This window comes from Bipolaris zeicola (assembly GCF_000523435.1).
Source record: "Bipolaris zeicola 26-R-13 unplaced genomic scaffold scaffold_88, whole genome shotgun sequence".
NCBI lineage: Eukaryota > Fungi > Ascomycota > Dothideomycetes > Pleosporales > Pleosporaceae > Bipolaris > Bipolaris zeicola.
This window is the reverse complement of record NW_006912137.1, coordinates 48,168-69,622: the sequence shown is the minus strand read 5'-3', so window position 1 is coordinate 69,622 and position 21,455 is coordinate 48,168. Positions and strand designations below refer to the sequence as shown.

The 21,455-nt window shown below is 52.1% G+C and overlaps 11 protein-coding genes across 11 annotated transcripts; 8 read left to right on the top strand and 3 right to left on the bottom strand.

The window, feature by feature from the left end:
* Positions 1-477: 477 nt before the first annotated feature.
* Positions 478-1,350, top strand: COCCADRAFT_97928 (uncharacterized protein; the record flags this gene model as incomplete). The annotated part of the gene is made up of 5 exons (XM_007714761.1): positions 478-796; positions 860-877; positions 938-1,048; positions 1,112-1,230; positions 1,294-1,350. 5 exons carry the CDS (start codon positions 478-480, stop codon positions 1,348-1,350), a joined length of 624 nt encoding a protein of 207 aa, XP_007712951.1.
* A 1,123-nt stretch (positions 1,351-2,473) lies between these two features.
* COCCADRAFT_97830 (uncharacterized protein) lies at positions 2,474-4,503 on the top strand (the record flags this gene model as incomplete). The annotated part of the gene is made up of 3 exons (XM_007714760.1): positions 2,474-2,640; positions 2,692-3,052; positions 3,103-4,503. The coding sequence occupies 3 exons, from the start codon at positions 2,474-2,476 to the stop codon at positions 4,501-4,503; spliced, it is 1,929 nt and encodes a 642-aa protein (XP_007712950.1).
* Positions 4,504-5,625: 1,122 nt separating this feature from the next.
* Positions 5,626-6,117, top strand: COCCADRAFT_37362 (uncharacterized protein; the record flags this gene model as incomplete). Its single annotated transcript, XM_007714759.1, has 2 exons — positions 5,626-5,770; positions 5,918-6,117. 2 exons carry the CDS (start codon positions 5,626-5,628, stop codon positions 6,115-6,117), a joined length of 345 nt encoding a protein of 114 aa, XP_007712949.1.
* Positions 6,118-6,647: 530 nt separating this feature from the next.
* COCCADRAFT_26803 (uncharacterized protein) lies at positions 6,648-9,469 on the bottom strand (the record flags this gene model as incomplete). The annotated part of the gene is made up of 3 exons (XM_007714739.1): positions 6,648-9,164; positions 9,216-9,373; positions 9,451-9,469. 3 exons carry the CDS (start codon positions 9,467-9,469, stop codon positions 6,648-6,650), a joined length of 2,694 nt encoding a protein of 897 aa, XP_007712929.1.
* A 338-nt stretch (positions 9,470-9,807) lies between these two features.
* On the top strand, positions 9,808-10,607 carry COCCADRAFT_37360 (uncharacterized protein; the record flags this gene model as incomplete). The annotated part of the gene is made up of 2 exons (XM_007714758.1): positions 9,808-10,023; positions 10,074-10,607. 2 exons carry the CDS (start codon positions 9,808-9,810, stop codon positions 10,605-10,607), a joined length of 750 nt encoding a protein of 249 aa, XP_007712948.1.
* A 122-nt stretch (positions 10,608-10,729) lies between these two features.
* On the bottom strand, positions 10,730-11,323 carry COCCADRAFT_37359 (uncharacterized protein; the record flags this gene model as incomplete). The annotated part of the gene is made up of 3 exons (XM_007714757.1): positions 10,730-10,903; positions 10,960-11,070; positions 11,126-11,323. 3 exons carry the CDS (start codon positions 11,321-11,323, stop codon positions 10,730-10,732), a joined length of 483 nt encoding a protein of 160 aa, XP_007712947.1.
* A 319-nt stretch (positions 11,324-11,642) lies between these two features.
* COCCADRAFT_97867 (uncharacterized protein) lies at positions 11,643-11,822 on the top strand (the record flags this gene model as incomplete). Its single annotated transcript, XM_007714756.1, has 1 exon — positions 11,643-11,822. The coding sequence occupies one exon, from the start codon at positions 11,643-11,645 to the stop codon at positions 11,820-11,822; it is 180 nt and encodes a 59-aa protein (XP_007712946.1).
* Positions 11,823-12,081: 259 nt separating this feature from the next.
* Positions 12,082-12,717, top strand: COCCADRAFT_37358 (uncharacterized protein; the record flags this gene model as incomplete). Its single annotated transcript, XM_007714755.1, has 3 exons — positions 12,082-12,097; positions 12,222-12,526; positions 12,583-12,717. The coding sequence occupies 3 exons, from the start codon at positions 12,082-12,084 to the stop codon at positions 12,715-12,717; spliced, it is 456 nt and encodes a 151-aa protein (XP_007712945.1).
* An 881-nt stretch (positions 12,718-13,598) lies between these two features.
* On the top strand, positions 13,599-15,544 carry COCCADRAFT_26800 (uncharacterized protein; the record flags this gene model as incomplete). Its single annotated transcript, XM_007714738.1, has 3 exons — positions 13,599-14,083; positions 14,132-15,064; positions 15,154-15,544. 3 exons carry the CDS (start codon positions 13,599-13,601, stop codon positions 15,542-15,544), a joined length of 1,809 nt encoding a protein of 602 aa, XP_007712928.1.
* An 800-nt stretch (positions 15,545-16,344) lies between these two features.
* COCCADRAFT_37355 (uncharacterized protein) lies at positions 16,345-19,329 on the bottom strand (the record flags this gene model as incomplete). The annotated part of the gene is made up of 2 exons (XM_007714754.1): positions 16,345-19,031; positions 19,080-19,329. 2 exons carry the CDS (start codon positions 19,327-19,329, stop codon positions 16,345-16,347), a joined length of 2,937 nt encoding a protein of 978 aa, XP_007712944.1.
* Positions 19,330-19,893: 564 nt separating this feature from the next.
* On the top strand, positions 19,894-21,254 carry COCCADRAFT_37354 (uncharacterized protein; the record flags this gene model as incomplete). The annotated part of the gene is made up of 2 exons (XM_007714753.1): positions 19,894-19,927; positions 20,071-21,254. The coding sequence occupies 2 exons, from the start codon at positions 19,894-19,896 to the stop codon at positions 21,252-21,254; spliced, it is 1,218 nt and encodes a 405-aa protein (XP_007712943.1).
* Positions 21,255-21,455: the final 201 nt, after the last annotated feature.

The following is a 21,455-nucleotide window of genomic DNA, read 5'->3' as shown; positions in this document are numbered from 1 at the left end:
GCACCCGCACAACGTCACGCGCCACCTGACTTGGCTTCCCAAGCCCCTGAGACGGCTGAATGGAGATGCCGTCGACTATTCGCCTTGCCCTCGTTGTCCTTCTGTCATTGTATCATGGCAGTGGTGCGCTTTTGGTTGGCACCGCGCGACCATGCTTCCCCCCCGCATGTAATGGTGCATCCTGACTTTGCTCTGATAGGCGGCTCCGCTCTGCTAGTCTCGCCATCTATCAAATCCTGACGGTCACCCTCCCACCACCATGCAATCCGGCTAGCCAAGTGCTGTTGCAGGGCTCCGAATCTCACCCTCCGATCCGAACCCAAAGCAATCGTCGCTGAGGCGTCGAGCCAGACAAGGTCTGCCCCGCCCGTCGCGGTCCTTTTTTCGCTTAGCACATGCTGTGAAATTCCACGCCAGAAAACCACTGTAATACTCAGGCCACAGTCTTTTCCCCAACTCCCTCCAATCACAGGCAGAATGGCGAGCACTGGCAAGACTTTTGTAGTAGAGCATCTCGACCCGGAACTCGAGGAATGGTCGTCCTTGGAATACTCGGCCATTGCAGCAGAGTCCCACGCCTCGGGCGCTCAATTCTTGCTCTCTTCCGTCCCGACTTCCTTGACCTTGCCTGCCAACCTCCAGGGCGCCAAGGGGCTCCAAGTCGAGACTAGAGGAATCGAAGAGATATATGCCGACAAAAAGGACAAAGTATGCCTGCTCGATCCAGCGGCATCCAAGGACCTGAGCCCAGAAGACGGTGACACTTTTGACATTTTTCTCTTCGGCGGTATCCTGGGTAAGCACACGTGATGCCTTCAACCACTGTTGGTCCGAGTAGCCATGAGCTGACGCCGCCTAGGAGACGATCCACCTAGAGGTGTGTGATGCCGCAAACGCTGGGCAGTCTGCTCTCCGTCAGCTAACGGCCTGTATATAGACCGCACTTCAGAGTTGCGCAAGAAGGGATATCAAGGTCGTCGTCTAGGTCCAGTACAGATGACAACCGACACTGCAGTCCGTGTGACTAGGATCTGCGTCCAGGACAGGGGTACGTCATCCATGCTCGTCACAGATGCTGGTTTTGTGGATGTGAGATGCTCATGAAACGCAGTACCCGTCGACCAGATCCCATATATAGACCACCCAGATCTGAAGATCAACAAGAACGAGAGCACACAGATGCCGTTTCGCTATGTCAAAGGCAACGATGGACAGCCTATTATGCCCGAGGTACGTATTGCCGCACATGCAACGTTTCGGAGGCAGGATGGATGGCGCTGACCAGATCCTCAGGGCATGCGTGATCTGATCGTCAAAGACTCGGCCAAAAGTCTCAACGATCTCTTCTAGACAAGATGGGACCAATCCTCAGGCCCAGCCCCGAAGCCGCAGCCGCAGCCGGGGCCGGCAGCATGGGAAACATCCATGCGCCACTGTGGCACGCAGTGTTCGACGACAATAGACGCGTACCGCTTCCGGGAATGTTTGTTAGCACTGATGACAGCACTACAAGTCCTTCATAGGCTCCGTGGTGTAATTCTGGCTGGTGGCTCGAGAGCTCACAGCCAGACCCTGGGGAGACGGGCCGATTAGATGGCGACAATGCTCCAGAACCCTTTCCGCATGTCCGTGGCAAGGTAGTACTAGTAAGTGAAGTAGCATGGCGTCGACAGCCAAGGCAATCACAATTAGTAGTCGTCGCCTCGATAGTGCAAAAGAAGCCTTTGCCGTGAGCTTGCATGTTGCGAAACCCTTGGAATGCGGGATCGAAGCTGCATGTTTCCGTAACAGGCAACACGAGCGCAGCGACGCGTGTTCCAATGTCCGTGAACGCCAGCCTTGTGCAAGCCTGAGGCCAAAAGAAGAGGGTGATACGTGGTTGAAGCAGGTGGAACTGCCCAGGCGTATCAGATGCAGCGCGCGCTGCGTGTCTTTTCGAGACGCGGAGTTGGAGAGAGCCGGAGAGGGAGGCGCTGTGATTGGCTGGCTTACACTAAGGAACCACGGCCGATGCGCCAGAGAAGTGCTCGATAGCCATGTTCATATCCCTACTCGTACCGTGCTGTACTCTTGACCACTTATTTTTTTCCTCTGTCGCTGCAGCCAAACCAGCGGTCAAAGAAATCCCTTCTTTTGTTGCTTTGTTTTGCTTTTGCTCCTGCGTAGACTGTCTCGCGTATCTGAACATTACCGCCGTCGAGGCCTGGACTGCCCCCCTTGGTAAAGGACCCCGATTTACAGGGACCCGTCAGCCGCCCAGTAGCCACCTATCCTACATTCTTCATATCCCGACTTGTGCTACAACCCCGACAACCACACCCGACTGTATAATACCTCCTCGCACACTCCATCCACGCACTGCCCACGCTTCCCCACTCCCACCCCATATTCCCCCCGTCGGCCCATGTGGTAGTCGCAGCGCGCACCGCAACCTCCGCGGCCTTCCATCCCGACACGCACACGCGGCCCCAGTATGGCCTCCTCACATCCACCATCGCGATGGCGAACAGCCTTGCTCGGTGGCCTCATCGCCACCGTATCATGGCTACCCAGCATAATGGCAGCAGAAAAGACACAGGCCGACTACTTTGTGCGCAAACTTCCTGGTGCGCCAGAGCCGCTATTGAAGATGCACGCAGGGTAAGCACGCCGGCAATGGCAGGAACCATGGCCAGTCTAACCATCCTACAGGCACATTGAAGTAGACCCGCAAAACAACGGACATCTCTTCTTCTGGCACTACGAGAACCGCCACATCTCGGACAAACAACGCACAGTGTTATGGCTGAACGGCGGCCCTGGCTGCTCCTCCATGGACGGCGCTATGATGGAAGTCGGCCCCTACAGAGTTCGCGAAGGCGGCCACCTCGAATACAACAATGGTTCTTGGGACGAGTTCGCCAACTTGCTCTTCGTAGACCAGCCCGTAGGCACTGGCTTCAGCTACGTGAACACGGACAGCTACCTAAGCGAGCTTGACCAAATGGCTGAGCACATGATTACCTTTCTTGACAAGTTCTTCACCCTTTTCCCCGAATACGAGAACGACGATGTGAGTAGAGGAAATGTGGTCACACAGTGCTTTTTACTAACGCATGGCAGTTGTACATTGCTGGTGAATCGTATGCTGGACAGCACATTCCTTACATCGCCCGCGCCATCCTCAAGCGAAACAAGATCAATGCCTCCAAAAACCCATGGCCACTCAAGGGTCTCTTGATTGGAAATGGCTGGATTTCGCCAGTTGACCAATACCTCTCATACATTCCTTTTGCCTACCAGAACGGCCTCATGCAGAGCGGCACAGATTCGGCCAAGCGCATCGAAAGCCAGCTGAAAGTCTGCACCGAAAAGCTCAGCGATGGTGGCATGAACAGAGTGGATACACCAGAGTGTGAGCAAATCATGGTCAGGATTCTGGAAGAGACCAAGAACTTGAAAGCAGACGAGATGAACCAGTGCGTCAACATGTACGACATCCGCCTGCGCGACGACTCTTCTTGTGGAATGAACTGGCCTCCGGATCTTTCCCTGGTTACCCCCTATCTCCGCCGACCTGATGTCATCCAAGCACTCCACATCAACCCTGACAAAAAGACTGGCTGGCAGGAGTGCAACGGTGCCGTCTCTAGCCACTTCCGTGCTAGGAAGAGTGATCCCTCTGTCAAGTTCCTGCCCGAGGTTATTGAGCAGGTTCCCGTTCTGCTGTTTTCTGGTGACAAGGATCTGATCTGCAACCATGTCGGTACCGAGGCTATGATTCAGAACCTCAAGTGGAACGGCGGAAAGGGCTTTGAGGCTTCCCCGGGCGTTCAGAACGCCAAGTCGGATTGGATGTTCGAAGGAGAACCCGCCGGAACCTGGCAAGAGGCGCGCAACCTAACCTACGTCGTCTTCTACAACTCGAGCCACATGGTGCCATTCGACTACCCTCGCCGCACTCGAGACATGCTTGATCGCTTCATGGGCGTCAACATTGAACAGATTGGCGGTGCTCCTGCCAACAGCCTTATCAACGGCGAAAAGGGACCCCTGACGAGTGTTGGTGATCATCCCAACTCCACAAAGGCCGAAGAAGACAAGAGCAAGGAGCTCAAAGCAGCAGAATGGAAAGCCTACAAGCGCTCGGGAGAGACTGCCCTTGTCGTCACTGTTATTGTTGCATGTCTCTGCGCATTCTTCCTCTGGCGCAGTCGTCGCAAGAACGCTGAATATAAAGGTGTTGATGGCGGTGACGAAGGCCGCGAGTCCCTGCTTACCGGCATGGGCCTCGACAACTTCCGACGACGAGACCGGAGCCGTGATGTTGAGGCGGCGGACTTTGACGAGAACGAACTCGACGATCTGAACGGTGCGAAGAAGAAGAAGCATCCAGGCAATGGCTATTCTGAGAAGGGTCGTGGACCTACCAATGACTCATCTTTTTCCTTGGGTGCTGATAGCGATGACGACGATGAGGCGGGTTCTAGTGATGCTGGCAGGAGAAAAGAGGCATCTCGTTGAGTCAATTGCAAGGGAACAGGTATGCTAAATATGTGCGTTGCGGCAGGGACGTAAAATAGACTTTGTGTGCTCCTTAGCACATGCTGCATTACAGGAGTTTTTTGGTTGTACCGTATAGTTAAGCTTATCGAAGTGTATATAGGCCTTGGCAATGTATTTCAGGATATTTTTACATGTAGTTACCACAAGTAAACATTTTGCAGGATTCACTAAGGTCTGATTGAACTATATTGAATCGATCACTGAGAAGGATCGGCTTGGCTAGTTTGAAAGTGCTTATCGTTCTCTGGGTTTCGTTCCTATATCCGCCAGGAAGGAATTGTCAAGGACAGTCCTTGTTTCGAAGATCGGAGCTTGCATATATTATGGGTATATTTGCTCTCTCTTCTTATCAGATCTCTCCAATGACGCAATACCGATTGACTTCTCGCCTATATCACACAGGAACTATACCGACGAAGAACGGTTACTTGTTAAGCCCAGGATCTCCACAAATTTACGTGCCGTGGAAATCGGTTTAAATGTGTCTGCAGAATATGCCACCTAAGACATGCATGTATGCAACGCTGTGACATCTGTATTCCCAGTACCTATCCATCTACCCCACGCCTTTCGCTGTCAAGTGGCGTCGTTCCGAGAAGCCGCGGCTCCATTCCGACAGACCGTGAGTTCCCCCACCAACCACGCCCTACGTACGTACATACACCGTTCGCAAAAACGCGCCCTTGGATGTACATTACCAGCCTCCATTCGAGTCCCAATCAAAATAATCATCCGAGGAAAGAGACACTGATATATAAATAAACACCCAACAAGTCCCCTTGTCAGCTCCCCCATCCTGCAACCCCAGGGTCCCTTCAACACTTTAACCTTGCTACATAAACCGCATCCACCCGCATCAGCCCCACCACCTCCTTCCCCCCTCGCTCCATCCTCCCTCCGACATCGCGCCCCCTCCCCCCCAAAACCACCTCTCCCTCTCTGTCCAAACAAACAATCACCCAAAACAAATACATGCACCTCCTCCTCCTCCGTCGCACTCTTCAATCCTCCCCACGAAGTCTAATCCGCACCGTAACACCTGCGTTCTACAACCGTACCGTCTTTGCACAACAACGCACCATGAGTTCGACATCGCAGCAACCGCTCCAAGAATGGCTCGTCATCGTCCCCGACCACAAAGAAGCGCTGAGCAAGCGTCTCGCAGTCCGCCCGAAGCATCTCGAAGGAATGAAAGCGGATAGAGAAGACTTTTGGCTTTGGGGTGGTACGTGTTCCCCTCCCCTTTTTTTCCCTTCCCTTCCCTTCTCTTCTCCCTTGTTTATTTTCTTTCTTTCTTTCTTTTTTTTGGGGGGGGGGGGGTAAGATTTGTCAAGATTACAGGTGATTGTGACTAACGCGCAGAAACAAATAGGCGCCATGCTCGAAGAACCAATTCAACCCGGCGATACGAACCCACCTAAAATGAAGGGCTCGGCTTGCTTGGTTGGCGCTGCGACGCGTGAGGAGGTGGTGGAGAGGCTGAAGAGGGATGTCTATGTCAATGAGGGCGTGTGGAATTGGGATGAGGTGCAGATTATTCCGTTCAAGAGTGCGATTCGGAAGGCGTTGTAAAGGAAGGAGACAAGGATCGGAATAGATATGGTATGTGTTTGTTTTGTTTTGTTGTATTGGGAGATTTATGGACTGAGATTGGCAGAATAAGTTTGTATGTCGTAGACTAGGTTCACTATAGGATATGTTACTTGCATGTGCTGTGCATGTTTGTACAGCAAGATGTCGTCAAGTACTACCTTCAGCTGTAGTTTGTAGATTCCATCCCGCAAGCAGCTCAGTCGTTGCAATCGCACCGATTCCCACACCAATAGTAGCAACCACCACCACTAATAGCATACATCACTCCAGGAAATTGATATGATAAACACGTTTATCTTTATAACTAAATATATGTTTACTACATATACTAGAGCGTAGGGGTAACATAACAGGACCTAACTCATAAACTCATTCCTCCATGCCTATATGGCGAGCATCTCCAATCATAAAAACAGCGAACCTCATAAACAAAACATGATATGAGCAACACAAACCGGGTGCTAATGCTCATCCACCCCACCCATGACCAGTATCCAAACAACCACCCTTTAACCGCTGCACATGACGCAGGCCTCAGGGTTCTCTATTGAGCAAGCAAGGACAGCATCAGCATAAATGTCGCCATCGCGGGCTGCGCTATCGTCCTTGGAGTCTTCGTCTTGCTTGGCCTTATTTGAAAGCTCCTCATCTTGCTTGCCAACAGCATCTGCGGCAACCATCTTTGGGCTGTCACCCTCATCTACATCAGCCTTGAAAGGTTTGCTGGCGAGGGCATTCTTGCTCTCTGGGGCAACATCTGTCTTGGCAACAACGTTTTCGCCATTGGTACCTTCCTCGGACTTGGTAGCATACATCGGTCGTGGGGCTGCTGGCGATGAAACACCAGAGCTACGGATTGCCTCCGGCACGAAGCCTGGTTGCTTTCGCACCTTTGGTAGAGCACGGGCAACGTTGGTGTCTGCAACCTTGAGAGCCTCCTGGTCGACAGTGAACTGAATTGGAGCAGAGGCGGCCATGGTACGGAGGTAGTACATGCCAGTCTTGAGACCAAGCTTCCATCCAGCGAAGTGCATCGAGGTGATCTTGCCCATGGTTGGCTCCTTCATGTGGATGTTCAGCGACTGTGACTGATCAATGAACGCACCACGGTCAGCAGCCATCTGAATGATGGTTCGCTGCGAGATTTCCCAAACGGTCTTGTAGAGCGTCTTGGTCTCCTCGGGGATGTTGGGAATCCTTGCAATAGAACCACCCTCGGCAATGATGCGGTTCTTCATGTTCTCAGACCACAGACCCATGTCAACAAGATCCTTGAGTAGCCATGGGTTGACAACCTGGAACTCACCCGCGAGCACACGACGAGAGTAGATGTTGGAGGTGTAGGGCTCGAAGCACTCGTTATTTCCGAGAATCTGGGAGGTTGAGGCAGTTGGCATGGGGGCGATGAGCAAAGAGTTGCGCACACCATGCTGGGCAATTTTGGCCTTCAACTCTGCCCAGTCCCAGAGATCGGTAGGGGTGACGTTCCACATGTCATATTGGAGGATTCCCTGAGAGACGGGAGATCCCTCGTATGTCTCATATGGACCAAGCTCCTTGGCAATGTCGCAGGAAGAGGTGAGAGCAGCGTGATAGATGGTCTCGAAGATCTGAATGTTGAGCTTCTTGGCCTCTGCAGACTCGAAGGGTAGACGTAATGCGAGGAAAGCATCGGCAAGACCTTGCACGCCCATACCGATAGGTCGGTGACGGAAGTTGCTCCGGCGTGCCTCCTCGACGGGGTAGTGGTTGACTTCAATGATCTTGTTCAAGTTGCGGGTGACAACCTGAGTGACCTCGTGGAGCTTCTGGAAGTCAAACTCACCACGCTTGTAGTCGACAAAGGAGGGCAGAGCAAGAGAGGCCAAGTTGCAAACAGCAACCTCATCAGGGGCGGTGTACTCGACAATCTCCGTGCACAAGTTGGAGCTACGGATAGTGCCCAAGTTCTTCTGGTTGCTCTTACGGTTGCAAGCATCCTTGTAGAGCATAAAGGGGTTACCGGTTTCGGTCTGGGCTTCGAGGATGGCATACCACAGCTTCTGGGCGCGGACAGTCTCACGGCCCTTGTTCTGCTTCTCGTAGCTCTCATACAGAGCCTCAAACTCATCACCGTAGACATCAGCGAGGCCGGGGCACTCGTTGGGGCACATGAGAGTCCACTCGCCGTTCTCCTGGACACGCTTCATGAACAGATCGGGGATCCACAGAGCGTAGAACAGATCACGGGCACGAACTTCCTCCTTTCCGTGGTTCTTGCGGAGATCAAGGAAGCCAAAGACATCAGCATGCCACGGCTCAAGGTAAATGGCAAAAGCACCGGGACGCTTGTTACCACCCTGGTCGACGTAGCGAGCGGTGTTGTTGTACACACGGAGCATAGGAATGAGACCGTTTGATGTTCCGTTGGTGCCACCAATGTATGAGCCAGTAGCACGAATTCGGTGGACGTTGAGACCAATACCGCCAGCGGTCTTGGAGATCAAGGCACAAGTCTTGAGTGTGTCGTAGATACCGTCAATGCTGTCCTCCTTCATATCGATGAGGAAGCAAGAAGACATCTGAGGTGAGGGAGTGCCTGCATTGAACAGCGTCGGGGAGGCGTGTGTGAAGTACTTTTGTGACATGTAGTCATAGGTCTCAATGGCCTTCTCAATGTCTTCGCCGTGGATACCAACAGCGACACGCATGAGCATGTGCTGCGGACGCTCAGCAACCTTGCCATCTATGCGGAGGAGGTATGAACGCTCAAGCGTCTTGAAGCCAAAGAATTGGTAGTTGAAGTCTCGGTCGTATACTATAGCCGAGTTGAGCTCCTCTGCGTGATCCTGGATAACCTTGTAGACAAAATCTGAGATCATAGGCTGGTGCTTGTCATTCTTTGGGTTGACGTAGTTGTAAAGATCTGCCACGACTGCAGAGAATTGCTTCTTTGTCTGCTTGTGGAGATTTGATACGGCGATACGGGCTGCAAGGATGGCGTAATCGGGATGTGTGGTGGTCATGTAGGCTGCTGTCTCGGCGGCCTATTGTGTGTCAGGGATGGTGAGGGGCATGAGGCACGTTCACAGGCCTACCAAGTCATCCAGTTGGGTCGTGTTGACACCCTGGTAGACACCAGAGATGACCTTCATTGTGATGGCGGCGGGGTCGACATGGTCGGGATCAAGGCCATAACATAGCCTCGACACACGAGCTGTGATCTTGTCGAACTGCACACGTTCCTTACGTCCGTCTGGAAGCAATTGTTAGCATGGGGAGAAAGTTTGCAGCCAGGAGAATCGGAGGCGGTGAAGGCAAGATGGTACATACCACGCTTGAAGACGAACATGTTGAATTAGAAAAGTCCTACGACTAAAGGGTATCTGGTACTTGTGTATATGAAAGGAGGGTTGAGTATGAAGAAGAGCGTGCAGACCAGGAGGGGTGAGTGGGTGCAGGGACTTATAACGCGCTTGGAGGGTCTGAAAGAAACGCGTCGCGTTGCTTAGGTCACGGATTAGTGTTAAGTGCTTGCATAATCCGCGGCCATAGTAGACGCAGGGGTGGGGTCGGGTAAACGCCGGCTGGCCGCCCGAACTTTTCGTGGGTTGGAGGTATTGCATACTGCGACAGCATCCACGCCCTGCACACCTTCCCCCCACGACCTAGTCGACCCAATTGCCAGTCATGGCGGGCGGTCATATGAAATATCGCCATCTCAGCCGGTCGTCGGCGCATCGCCAGGCGCTCCTGCGAAACCTCGTCACATCGCTCTTCAAGCACGAAACCATTGCGACGACATGGCACAAGGCAAAGGAAGCTCAGCGGTTAGCCGAGAAACTCGTCACACTTGGAAAGAAAAACACAGAGGCTACGAGGCGGAGAGCGACACAGATCTTCTATGTATGGATGGCCGGGAGTGGCAATAGCAATGGCATACTGACGGGCGTCAGGAACCGAACGAGATGGTACCCAAGTTGTTTGGCCCTATAAGAGAACGATATGCAAACAGACCCGGTGGATACACGCGCGTTCTTCGAATTGAGCCTCTCAAGGAAGATCAGGCCGAATCCGCTATCCTCGAACTCGTTGATGGACCAAAAGACATGCGCTTTGCTCTGACAGCAAAGACGCTAGCACGGAGGCCCGCAAAGCTGGGTCTGAGCCCAGGACTTACGACACACGTCAAGAAGGTCACGCAATTCCGTGAAGGAGGCGTTGAGAGCCTGCGTGAAATGGTTCAGAGGTTGCGGGTAGAGCAAAAGGAGGGCATAGACGACAGGATATTACCACCACCACGAAAGGTATATCCCGAGGACAAGATGAAGCGGGATATGCATTACTTTGAGGATGTCGACTACTACAAGCCAGCAAACCCTGTGAAGCGAAGGAGTGCTAGGAAAGAGCAAGCAAAGCAGAAGCTGATAGAAGATGTTGTGGTCGAAGAGCAGGCAGCGGCCCCAGAGACCAAGAAGGAAGTGTCATGAGGGTTCGGCAGCCCATGTATAACTTATGAATGTGCAATATTACCTCGATATGGAGGCTACATTTGACCGAGCAGCTAAGTAAGCCCATGGGTTTGGTTGGATATACGGAGTGAAAACTACTCCTAGACTCGCAACGCATCAGTGAATACGCCATTTTGAAAGTCCACAACCGTCGCCTTTTCCACGACTGCACTAGCAGCCTCTTTGAATGCCTTGTGGGCTGGATCTTGATTCACATAGTAGTCCCGATCTTCAATTGAGTGGAACTGCAAGACGAAAGCATGACTGATGCCATTCTAACAAAGTAAGCATCCGAGTGATGGGCCTTGTGTTGGGGGGCGGGCCCAGGTACCTGGAGGTTTTCCGTCGAGATGTCCCTGCCGCCTGCGACTGAGACGATGTACGGCCTCCCCGAAGTTGGATGCACACACTCCTTGGTCAGTGCAAAGAAGCGGGAAGTGATCTATCAGCAACCAGACTTAGTAACTCGTCGAGACATGCAGAGTCGCTGTCATCACCTGCTTGATGGCAAACGCACTGGCGCCCTGCTTGAACTGGAACAGGACGAGATGCGTGGTGTATGGTACAACGGGTGCATGAGGCCCAAAGAAAGACTCTGCGAGCGAGTGTCCCACGGTGCGCGAGAAGAGCAGAAGACTAGTGCCGAGCAGCAGCAGCAGCAGGACGAGGCCATATGCCTTGTTTGTTATCAACATGGCCGCTGGGTGGTAGTAGCGCAGAGGGGGGGGCGCGAGGATATGCAGACTAGTAGATGTAGTCGTATGTATGGGACAAAGCAAGGAACGAGAGTCGCCAACGACGTGGACTGGCGCGGGATTCCATTGTGTTGTGGCCAGATGCAGCCAAAGGCAAGGTGTATGTTTGGGACACGGGGGCGAGGGGGGATTGGAGCGCTATGCCTGTTCCAAGGCATATAGCCGCAATCTACTTTTGGGGTGGAAGCGCAGGTGGGCAGCGGGCAGCGGGCAGAAGAGGTAAAAGACGGGGTAGGGGTGGGCCCGAGCTCCCCTGTTCATGTGCTGTCGGCCGGTTCCCCGCCTATCGACCTGTGACGTACCTGATCGCCCGCGTCCGCATCAACAACAAACCGCTGCAACTGCAACAATGCACAATGCACCGCACGTCCACGCCCAGCCGTCACCTTTTCCGCGCTTTTCCCTCGAGCATGCTAAACAAGTCCATTTGCTCGACTAATCAGTGGCACTCCAGTCCAGACCCGCGCAAAGTGGATGCGCATGCGTCAATTGGCAACAACGCGCGGGCTGGGGGCAGGTTCTGGGTCCAATTGCTCGCAATGAGTGGGGCCTTGGCAGATACGTCATTGGCATGTCAGCTGCAAACATCGTGAGTACAAAAAGAAGCTTGCACTCCATCGAAGAGTGCCCTTCGTCGACACTTCACTCCAGTTCCCATACACAAACTCCCTCATCTTCAAACCCCTACCATCAACACAATGGCCTCCCTTCACTGTAAGCGCTGCCTTTGCAACCACCACTGCATACTGAGCCATCCATATGGCATTGGGCATACCCATGGTGTCATGTCAGGTTGAATTGCAATGAGAACCCCTCACTGACTCCTTCTCCTTGACAGACCTCCCTCCCGTCAAGCCTTCGGCCATTGCCCTCGGCACTGCCTTCAACCACGCCGTCTCTCTTGCAGTCCTCGGCCCCATCTTCGGTGATGCCTACCGTCGCGCCCAGCAAGCAAACTCCAAGGAGGAGTACTTCCACTCCAAGGAGGCCGCCACCGCCGCCGCTTCATGGGGAAGCTCCATCCTCGGCTCCGGTATCCAGGCCTACGGTGTTGGTGCTCTCATCAACGCTACCGGCACCCTCACCTACAAGGGAGCTGCCTACCTTGGTTCTTTGATCTTCTTTGCTTCTGCTGCCCCATCGGTAAGTCATCGGGTGACACAGTACCTGCAAGGATACATTGGCTAACATGCATACAGATTGTCTCCCAAGTCGTCACTGAGAAGCGACCCATGGACACGATTGCCATTGGTGCCGTTGCCCGCGTCCTCGAGACTGTCGGCCTCAGCATGTTCCTCACCTACTGGGGTACCCGCACCAACCCCTTCGACTAAGCGCCTCATAATGTTCCCCGTAAAAAGGGCACAAGGTGTTTAGGGATTCTGCTCCGTCTGCAGCTTGATTGGACAGACAGGACACAGATGACATGAGTTTTCTTAGCGGAAAGAAGCGGAAAATTAGCCTTTTCTCTATGATGTAATATATACCATCAATGAACAATGTAATTTCACTTCACTTTTGCCCCTGACATGTCGTGATAGGGCGGAAAACTCGTGTTGTGATCTTGCCCTAGTGTTTTATGTGAGAGATCTGTGTGGGGTTCGCAGATAGGCATAAAATATATCAGTAAGAGTGAACTACGACGAATTCTTACGGTGTTACCTAAGGTTCGGATAATACTACATACTTTATGCACGTGACTTTGGCTTCATGGGCCCGAGGAGTACCCGATGGATCCCCGGGGTCGGCCTCCAGTTCAGAGTGTTGTAACACAGAGCCCTGATCGGACATAACTAACCATAAAACGAGATGGAACCGAAATGGCCCTCACATGGTCGCATGCTAGCGTTGTGGCGTTTTACTAATATGGCAGATGTTAGCGATATGATCCGTTTCTCTTGCTACCCATTGGGTGCTCAATGGTTCCCAATTCTCCGCCTCGCAGTCGGCCTTACCCGACCTCAGTACATAAAACAGTGGCTGCAGGTAGCTTTGCGATATCAAGTATTCGTTGGACAATCGTACGGAAAAGTTCTTAATATAGCAGCAACAGATTATATGTCGATTCAGCCTTGCGGGCATCGCACCCTTATCAGTTAGCCATGCTTCCAAAATATACGTATTAATCCACGGTCTATTTGCACGTTGTCAAGTCACAACACCTTGTCGCTCTCTCATTCTTCTCAAAAATAAACCATATCGTTTCGAAGCCACCATGTCTCTGCAAGACGGGGTTTCATATACTGCAATCCCGAAGTCGATGGTTGCGAAGAATACAGAGTCCCCACCCAGCCCGCCAGATACTGAGGAAAACCCGGTGCAATGGCACATTTCCCTTCGCACTCCGTTCTCTATGCTAGTCCCATTTGCTTCTGGTATTCTCGTCTCAGTCGGACACCATCTTTTCTACTCCTACCTTGACGGTTCAGCGGTGCAAAACCCAGATGAAGGATCACAATACCTTACCCAAATTTGGATTATTCGATATGGCACAGCTTTTGCCTTTCTTTCAAAGGCTCTGCTTACAAGCGCAGTCGTTGTAGCATACAAACAGCACATATGGATCAACCTGCGGGCACGAGCCAATCCTATTTCTACCATCGATGCCATGTTTGCGGCCACATACGACATCCTAGCCTTTTTGAATCCAAGCCTGCTACTAAAGGCAAAGATCTTATCACTAATGGCTTTCATAATCTGGTACCTATGCTCACTGTTGGGGTAGTTGAACGTCACTGACTGTTTCAGGTTCCTTCCGCTTGCAGCTTTGATTACACCATCAACACTGACTGTTGCCCCTTCTATACGAGAGAATACGACCATGATGCATGTACCGACACTCAACTTCAATGACTCGTCACTTTACACCTTCTCAGGACTTGGCGACGGCTCCTCTCCCTTATTGACACGTCTTACATTTGCCACGCTGTCCAACATGCAAATTCTTCCCCTGCAAGCTATCGCTGCAAACACAACATACCACCATGAGTTCCTGGGACCATCATTGAAATGCGAGCCTGCGACAGGACAAAGATTGGAGGACGTCAATAATATTTGGAACACAACTTTCGAGCGCCTTCAAGCGAGCGCAGGCGGCCAAGTTATGTATCTGGCTTACACGAGGCAGGATACTAGTACCAGTAGCCCGCTACTCAACCTACAAGACTTTGTAGACGAGTGTGTGCTGTCGGATCGACCTGGTCCCTCATGCGGTGAAAGCTATGATCCGGCAATTTCGGTACGAGTCGGCGACGAATCTATTTCGTGCACACTATACGACACCCATTTTGACCTCGATTTTCGAGCCGTAGGCAACACACAAACCCTTGCTGGGTTACATTTTGAGTGGCTTCAAAAGAGCGATTGGGGAAATGGATCATTCAAGGCAATCTCGCGTGCACTAGCGACAATACTAAATGGCGCGATAGGCGCTTGGGCAAGCGGGCCACAGGCCCACCAGGATGATAGCGGTTCCTCTGGCCTCTCCACTTATCAAACAAGAGTAATGTCTACTGCTTTGATTGGTTTCGTATCTACTGCTTTCTCTGCGGGAGTCGGGCGCTTGTTACATGATCTTCCACAAGAGGACCGCGACTTGGCCACCAACAGAACCCTTGGAGGAATGATAGAAGAGCTGTCTCGAAACCAAACACTCAGCCTTTTCAGCAGCGACCGGCTATGGTAAGTCTGAAGGCCTGACCCTCTTTCCCCCAGATGTCGATTATGTATATCTTGTTGCCTTTTTTCTGACACTGGGCCCTCCTCACCAGGCTTCCACAAAACGCCACGAACACAACACTTGTCACACATTCGACCTTTACCACGATTTACGAATACCGCTCGCGAAACCTCATCATGACATATGCCATTGCCATTGCCTGCTCAGCTTTTGGCGTTCTACTAGGTTTACGTGCCCTGTGGCTCAATGGCATCTGCCACGAAACGAGCTTTTCTTCCATCATGAGTACAACGCGGAACAAGTACCTCGACGACTTGACACTCGGATACTCGCTCGGATCTGCACCTACCCCGAATGCTGTCAAGAAGATCGAACTGAGGTTTGGCGAGCTGCTAGACGTTGGGTCAAGGGAAAAATCACGGGCGGCGTTTGGGCTCGAGACAGATGTGGTTTCTCTAAGGAAAGGACGGGTGATTCATTGAGTCCTCAAAGAGGTATATGTGATTGATTTTGATGAAAACAAAAAAACTAGGGAATATTTTCTATTACAACAATACTCCGTAGAGCTTATAGAGTAGACAAATCTTTTTTGTTGATACCCGATTCCCCCAGGTTGGGATGTAGCCTGTCATTATTTTTTTCTGAGATAAACAATCTGATACGCTATAGTTATAGTAAATAGAGAAGAAAAAAAAAGTCAAGCCATATAGCAAACAGATCAAAGAAATCACGTCATCTATCCCCCTTTATATTACACACGCTGAGCACTTGGCGCTTTCTGATAAAACTATGAGAATTATAGTGTTTTTTTTTGTTTAAATAACATTTCCCATTTCGTCAAGTTACTTGCATGAATGGGACCAGACCAAAACATGTATGATCTTCATAATGCTGATAACAAATAGGATCTTTTACTCGAATAAAAGAGAGATGTGGGGAATTCAATTCTGATAATCATCGTTGGACGTTTTTTTTTGAATGAGGGAGATGATGGTAACAAGTGTTTGCTAGATGTATTTCTAGGTGGAAGGATTGAAGATGCATATACACAAGTAGTTGATTTCAGGCGTAGATCAATAATAGGGGACGACGGTTACCATAGTTTAGGATTCCGCTGCCAAGTTTCTTCTAATCTCATATTTCACATAAAACGATGAATCTGAATTTGATCTAAACTAATTAGACGTCTAAAAATAGGTAAAATCTCTACTTCTAAATTAAGAGTCTACGAGTACTAGGAGTCTTAAATATGTATATATAATACACAGAGTGTAAATAAACTTCATCTCTTCCACTCCTTCCACGCTTGCACAAAGCTCTTTCCACTCCCACTGTAATCCCCCAATGCACATGCCACTCTCTCTCCATCCCGCTCACCCAGACCCACAAACGGCACCATACTCGGCCTACCATGCGCACACATAAAGGGGAACACACACTCTGCGAGCTTCGTAACCAACTCTCTACACTCTGCAAGACTCAGTTCGTCGTTAAACATGATTGCCGAGCGACACGCACGAGAACTGATTAGGTTGATAAGGGCAGGGGGACAAGTTGATAAGGCGCGAACCCAAGCCTTATCCCCTTTTGTCGAATCCCCTTCTTTTTCCAAAAGGGAAGAAAGGGTATCAGGAGGTGGAAGATGAACACGTCCCTCAGCATACCCCCAAACCGTCGATCTGAGCATCGAAATCAGAACCTTGGGATCCACCACACATCGTTGAGCAATTACAGGTGGAAGCGCAGTAACCAACAGTAGTGCTTCACATTTCCCCTTCTTTTTCCGCGTCTCAAGAGACCCTTGGTTCGACGAGGGCGGCGGTGGTACGTCGTATACGATGCCCCAAGCAGCGAAACGCGCAGCGTGGGTTATGAAAAGAGATTGTTCTTGCGGGGACACGGCGAAACTGAGGGGTTTCTCGAGGGTCAGCGATGCGATGCCGGGTTTATGGCAGAGTTGCGAGGATGAGTAGGTGTGAGCGGAGGGAGTGCAGAGTTGTTGGAAGAGGGATTCGACTTGGATGCGTTCGTCGGCGGCGTGTTGGTCGATGAGGACGAGGATGTCGTTGCTTTGGGATGCGGGCTGCATTCTTACGAGGATGAATTTCTTGTCGACTTGGGAGATTACTTGGGCGGTGTGGAGGCCTAGCTTTGAGAGTTTGCTGGAGATGCTGGTAGTATTTGTGTCAAAAGACTTGTCGGTGAGATGGGAGCAACTGTGCATGAGCTGGTTGTGGTGATTGCCGAGTTTGTCTTGGTCGTTTGTGATTTGTTGAATACGCTGTTCACTGGGCTTGAAGATGGGGTTTTCCCAGTTCTGGAGTATATTGTCTAACCAGGGCGTGGGCTTTGCTGTGGCTGTTGAGGCTCGACTCGGTAGACGAATCGACTTGTTTATAGACTTTTGATCAGACCTGAATGTATTTGTAGAAGGGTCTGTATTCGATCGTGGTTGCACATTTGGCATCACGCAACCTGTCCTAGCATTCAAAATATGAGTATCTCCAGTTGAAGGATCCGTCCACAGTATACTGTCATCATTCTCTTTTTCTTCAGCACTGGAAGTTTCGCTCATAGAAGGAAGCACGTTTTGTGCCATGGGTGCGCCGAATGCGCCTTGGGCGATAGGCTTCATGGCGAATGAGGGAAAAGGTTGACTTTTGCCAGGACTCTGAACAGCGGCACGCGAACTTTGTTCAACGCCACATTGGTTTCCCAACTTTGGCCTGGTGGATAGACTATCGAAGAATTCAGACTTTCCACTTTTGATACGCGACCATGTCGCAAAAGCTTGATGATGTTTTTTCAAGTTCTCATGTGAGTTCGAATCTTTCGAACGCTTTCTTTTTCGAGTCTCTGTAGATACAGACTTGTTCTTGGACACCGATAACTGCCCTGTAGAAGCAGGTCTTGGAAATACCGACGAGTCGCTTGCAACAGTCTCGCTCGACAAACTAGAAGCTGTATCAGGCGCATCACGTCTTTTTCGAGATTGATGCGGCCGAAAATGGTGAACGACCAGCCATTGCGTTATCATTGCCTCCAAAACATCCATTATACTCTGCAAGTTCGCTTCGTCTTCTATGACCTGATCTTCAGACATGGCCACCCCGTTAGCTTCTGCCAACGAAATACGGAGATGGAACATGGGATATCGATCAACATCCTTGCGTATCCTGAGCTGTCGGTTGGTGTAGCCATCTTTCTTGAAGCGCTTATCCGACTGCCGCCGCATCTTCTCATATGCATCGACAACTGCTTCTTCTTCTACAGTACCAAAACTGGAGAGTGCAAAAAGACGATTCACGTGGTCGAATAACTCATTATGTCCAGAATCAGAGTAGAGTGGCCGTATGCCTAGAGAAATGAATTGCACATGCTTGCTCGGGGCTGGATCAAGGGATATGGCACCCTTGACAGAGACGGTAGAGGTCGAGGCCGACGCTGGTACCCAGGATGACCACTCATCAATGTCGATGTAGTTGGCTTGAGTCAAGATGTTGAGGAGGGAACTCAGCTGTGCTGAACGGGCCTTTCCTATGTTTTGGTATGTTCTAGCAGATGTGTTGAGGTTGAGAATGGGTTTGTTGTCGCCATCTCGAACACGCACGGATGCAGTGCCTTGCCAACCAAGGAGGAGGCCTGCGATGTCATGTTTCAGCCCTTCGCACATCTTCTCATATTCTTCTTTCTGAGCCGCGATTACCGCCCGCTGTTTCACCCGTACTGGCATATTTCCGAATAGATTTCGCACAGTGACACGGGTACCATGTCTGCCATGCACCTCGTGATGGGCCGACGCCGGCAACTGCCGCTCGACAACCCTAGTGTGGTGGAAAGTGACCGCGTTCTGCGACCGATACTCATGATGATGCGAGGCAATGGTTAAGAGGGACATGGCAGCGAGTGAGGCGAGAAAGGTGCCATTTCGGCCAAGTAAAGGCTCCTTTGCATGGTATTTGGACGTACCTGGAGTGGTCAATATCTAGCAAGACAGCGACCAGCACCAAGACGTACAATATAGCTTCCCTAGCCGTCCTTTTTCTGAGAATTCAAGGGGCGAGATGCCGAGTCCGTCGTCCTCGACAATGCACCCCCCACGAACAAAGTCAACAGTAGCTTCAACCCTGGTGGCCTTTGCATCCAGCGAATTTTTGATTAGTTCCAGCACAACGCCCGTCAGCGACACGATGGCGGCGGAGGACTTGATCTGAGCGACTACATCGTCGGGCAGGGGCAATATGGTTTGACCTGAGGCGTCCGGCATGGCATGTCTAGAGGACGTGGTAGTAGTAATGGGGATCATGACGTAGGGCAGGCCTGGTGGTCGATGGCCCTGTTGGCTGTTGACCCGTGACGGCTCATGTCCGGGGCCGCCTTACGAACAGTGTAGGGGGCAAGGGAGGTTGGGCGGGGTTTTGTCATGACGATCTACATGCGATACGCAATCGAAGAGGCGTGAAGGACGGCAGGGCTGCTCAGTGCGGCGGGCGGCACTTGCGCTGGGGAAAGGGTCCAGCCAGCCGGAGATATCGAGTGCCTATCCCATTCCAATGCCTTTGCCCTTCCGCCCCCGACCGAGACAAACGTAGACCCAATCACGAGATATCAGACACGTTGCCCAGCTTCGTCAGCGCAACAGACACGCTCAAAGCTGGCATATACTACATATAGTATACTACACGCATAACAGAACGCACACTGCCGCTCTCTTTCCACGTGCTTCCACCTCGACTACCGACACGGAACGTCGCGTCCCGCGCAGGGCCAGCCCAACCAACGACTTCACTTTCTCACCACCCGCGCTCTACTATATTCGGCCGTGGACAGCATGGCGACGGCCGAAGCAGCGTCGAGGCCCCATGGTACGGTCGCCTAGCCCAGCACAGCCTATGCCCCCGGCTGCCTCATAAAACCACCACCTCCCGCCCTGCATTACTCTCTTTTGCTCTGCTTGCCCCGTTTCTCTGCCCACCGACTATGCCAGACATGCTGACCAAGACCAAAGATCGCCATACTACGCGCAAGCGCCCCTTTGCCGGCTGGATGAAGCGCCTTGCCAACCTCAAGCCCTCGTCGTCCGACGCCCCCGGCAAGAAGAGCACCACCACCAAGAAGGCCCTGGCCAAGAACAACCCCTACCCCCAGTCCGGCTACATGACCACTGGCGCCAATGCGCCCGGCGATAGCATCTCAGTCTCCACCGCTGCCACCCCGCGCTCCAATGCCAGCTGTACGTCGGTCGAGGAGGCAGCGGCAGAGCGGCCACAGCGCGTAGAGAAGAGCAACAAGTCCACCGCACCCACTGTTGCAACGCTCCCCGAGACGCTCAACTCGACACGCTCAAAGGCTGAGACTGGCGGCAGCAACTTTGTCAATGGGGGCAGCACATTCTCCTCACCCCACGGCTCAGAGCACTCCCTCACTACCACCCTGACAACCATACAATCTACCGCGCCCTCCAACGTCCTCAATATTGGCCAAGTCCAGCAGCAGAGTAACGCAAACAACTCCCTCGCCACACCCGTCCACTTCTCCCACCAGTTCCCCACCTCTCCTCCGCCCTCGGCCATACCCCCACACATGGCGGCCCAGCAGCAGCCCAATTCCTACCAAGGCGCCACCGCCAACAACATTCTGACTGACAACGCCTCGATTCTAACCCTGGCCTCCTCGTCGAAGCGCCGCCGCCGCAACTCCGTAGATACCAACGCCTCAATGCGCGCGTTGGCACCCTCGTCACATTATGGTGGCAGTCGCGAGTCGCTCCCGCTAAGCGTCCTATCGGCCAACCCCGAAACCATCTACTCGCCCTCGAATCGCCCCAACAACGTCGGTGCTTTTGTCAGCGCAGAGCGCGCAAGCGTATACTCGGCCTCTGGAGTTACCGCACCTGCCCTCTCCACCGACCGCAATAGCTACTATGCAAACAAGCAGGCCGACGGCCTCAGTGTTCGCAGCGGACTCCTCGGTCACGGCCGCACTGATAGTATCAGCAGCATGCGCGCCACGCCCACGAGTCCCCTAGCCAGCCCTCGCGACCCTGTTGGACCCGGTAGAATCAGCCGCAAGAGCTCCGAGTGGAAAGAGGCGAGGGAGGCGAGTGATGAGGATGAAGTTCCTGCAAGTCCGATTGTAGAGGAGCATGAGGAAAAGGCCAAGACCCAGCCCAAGTCAGATTCCCGAACTTGATGTGTTTTGTTTTTTCTCTTCTTCCTCTTTCCTGCTTTGTTTCTTTGTATCATGTTTCGCGCCATTGACGACGCGATTCTTCCCATTGCCCATATCAAGGTGGACACGGGGCGTTGTTGAGGTGTATGTCATGATATCCGGGGGGTTTTCATTGCATTGAAATTTGGGCCGGCGTTTGTTTCTCTCTCTCTTTTTCTTACA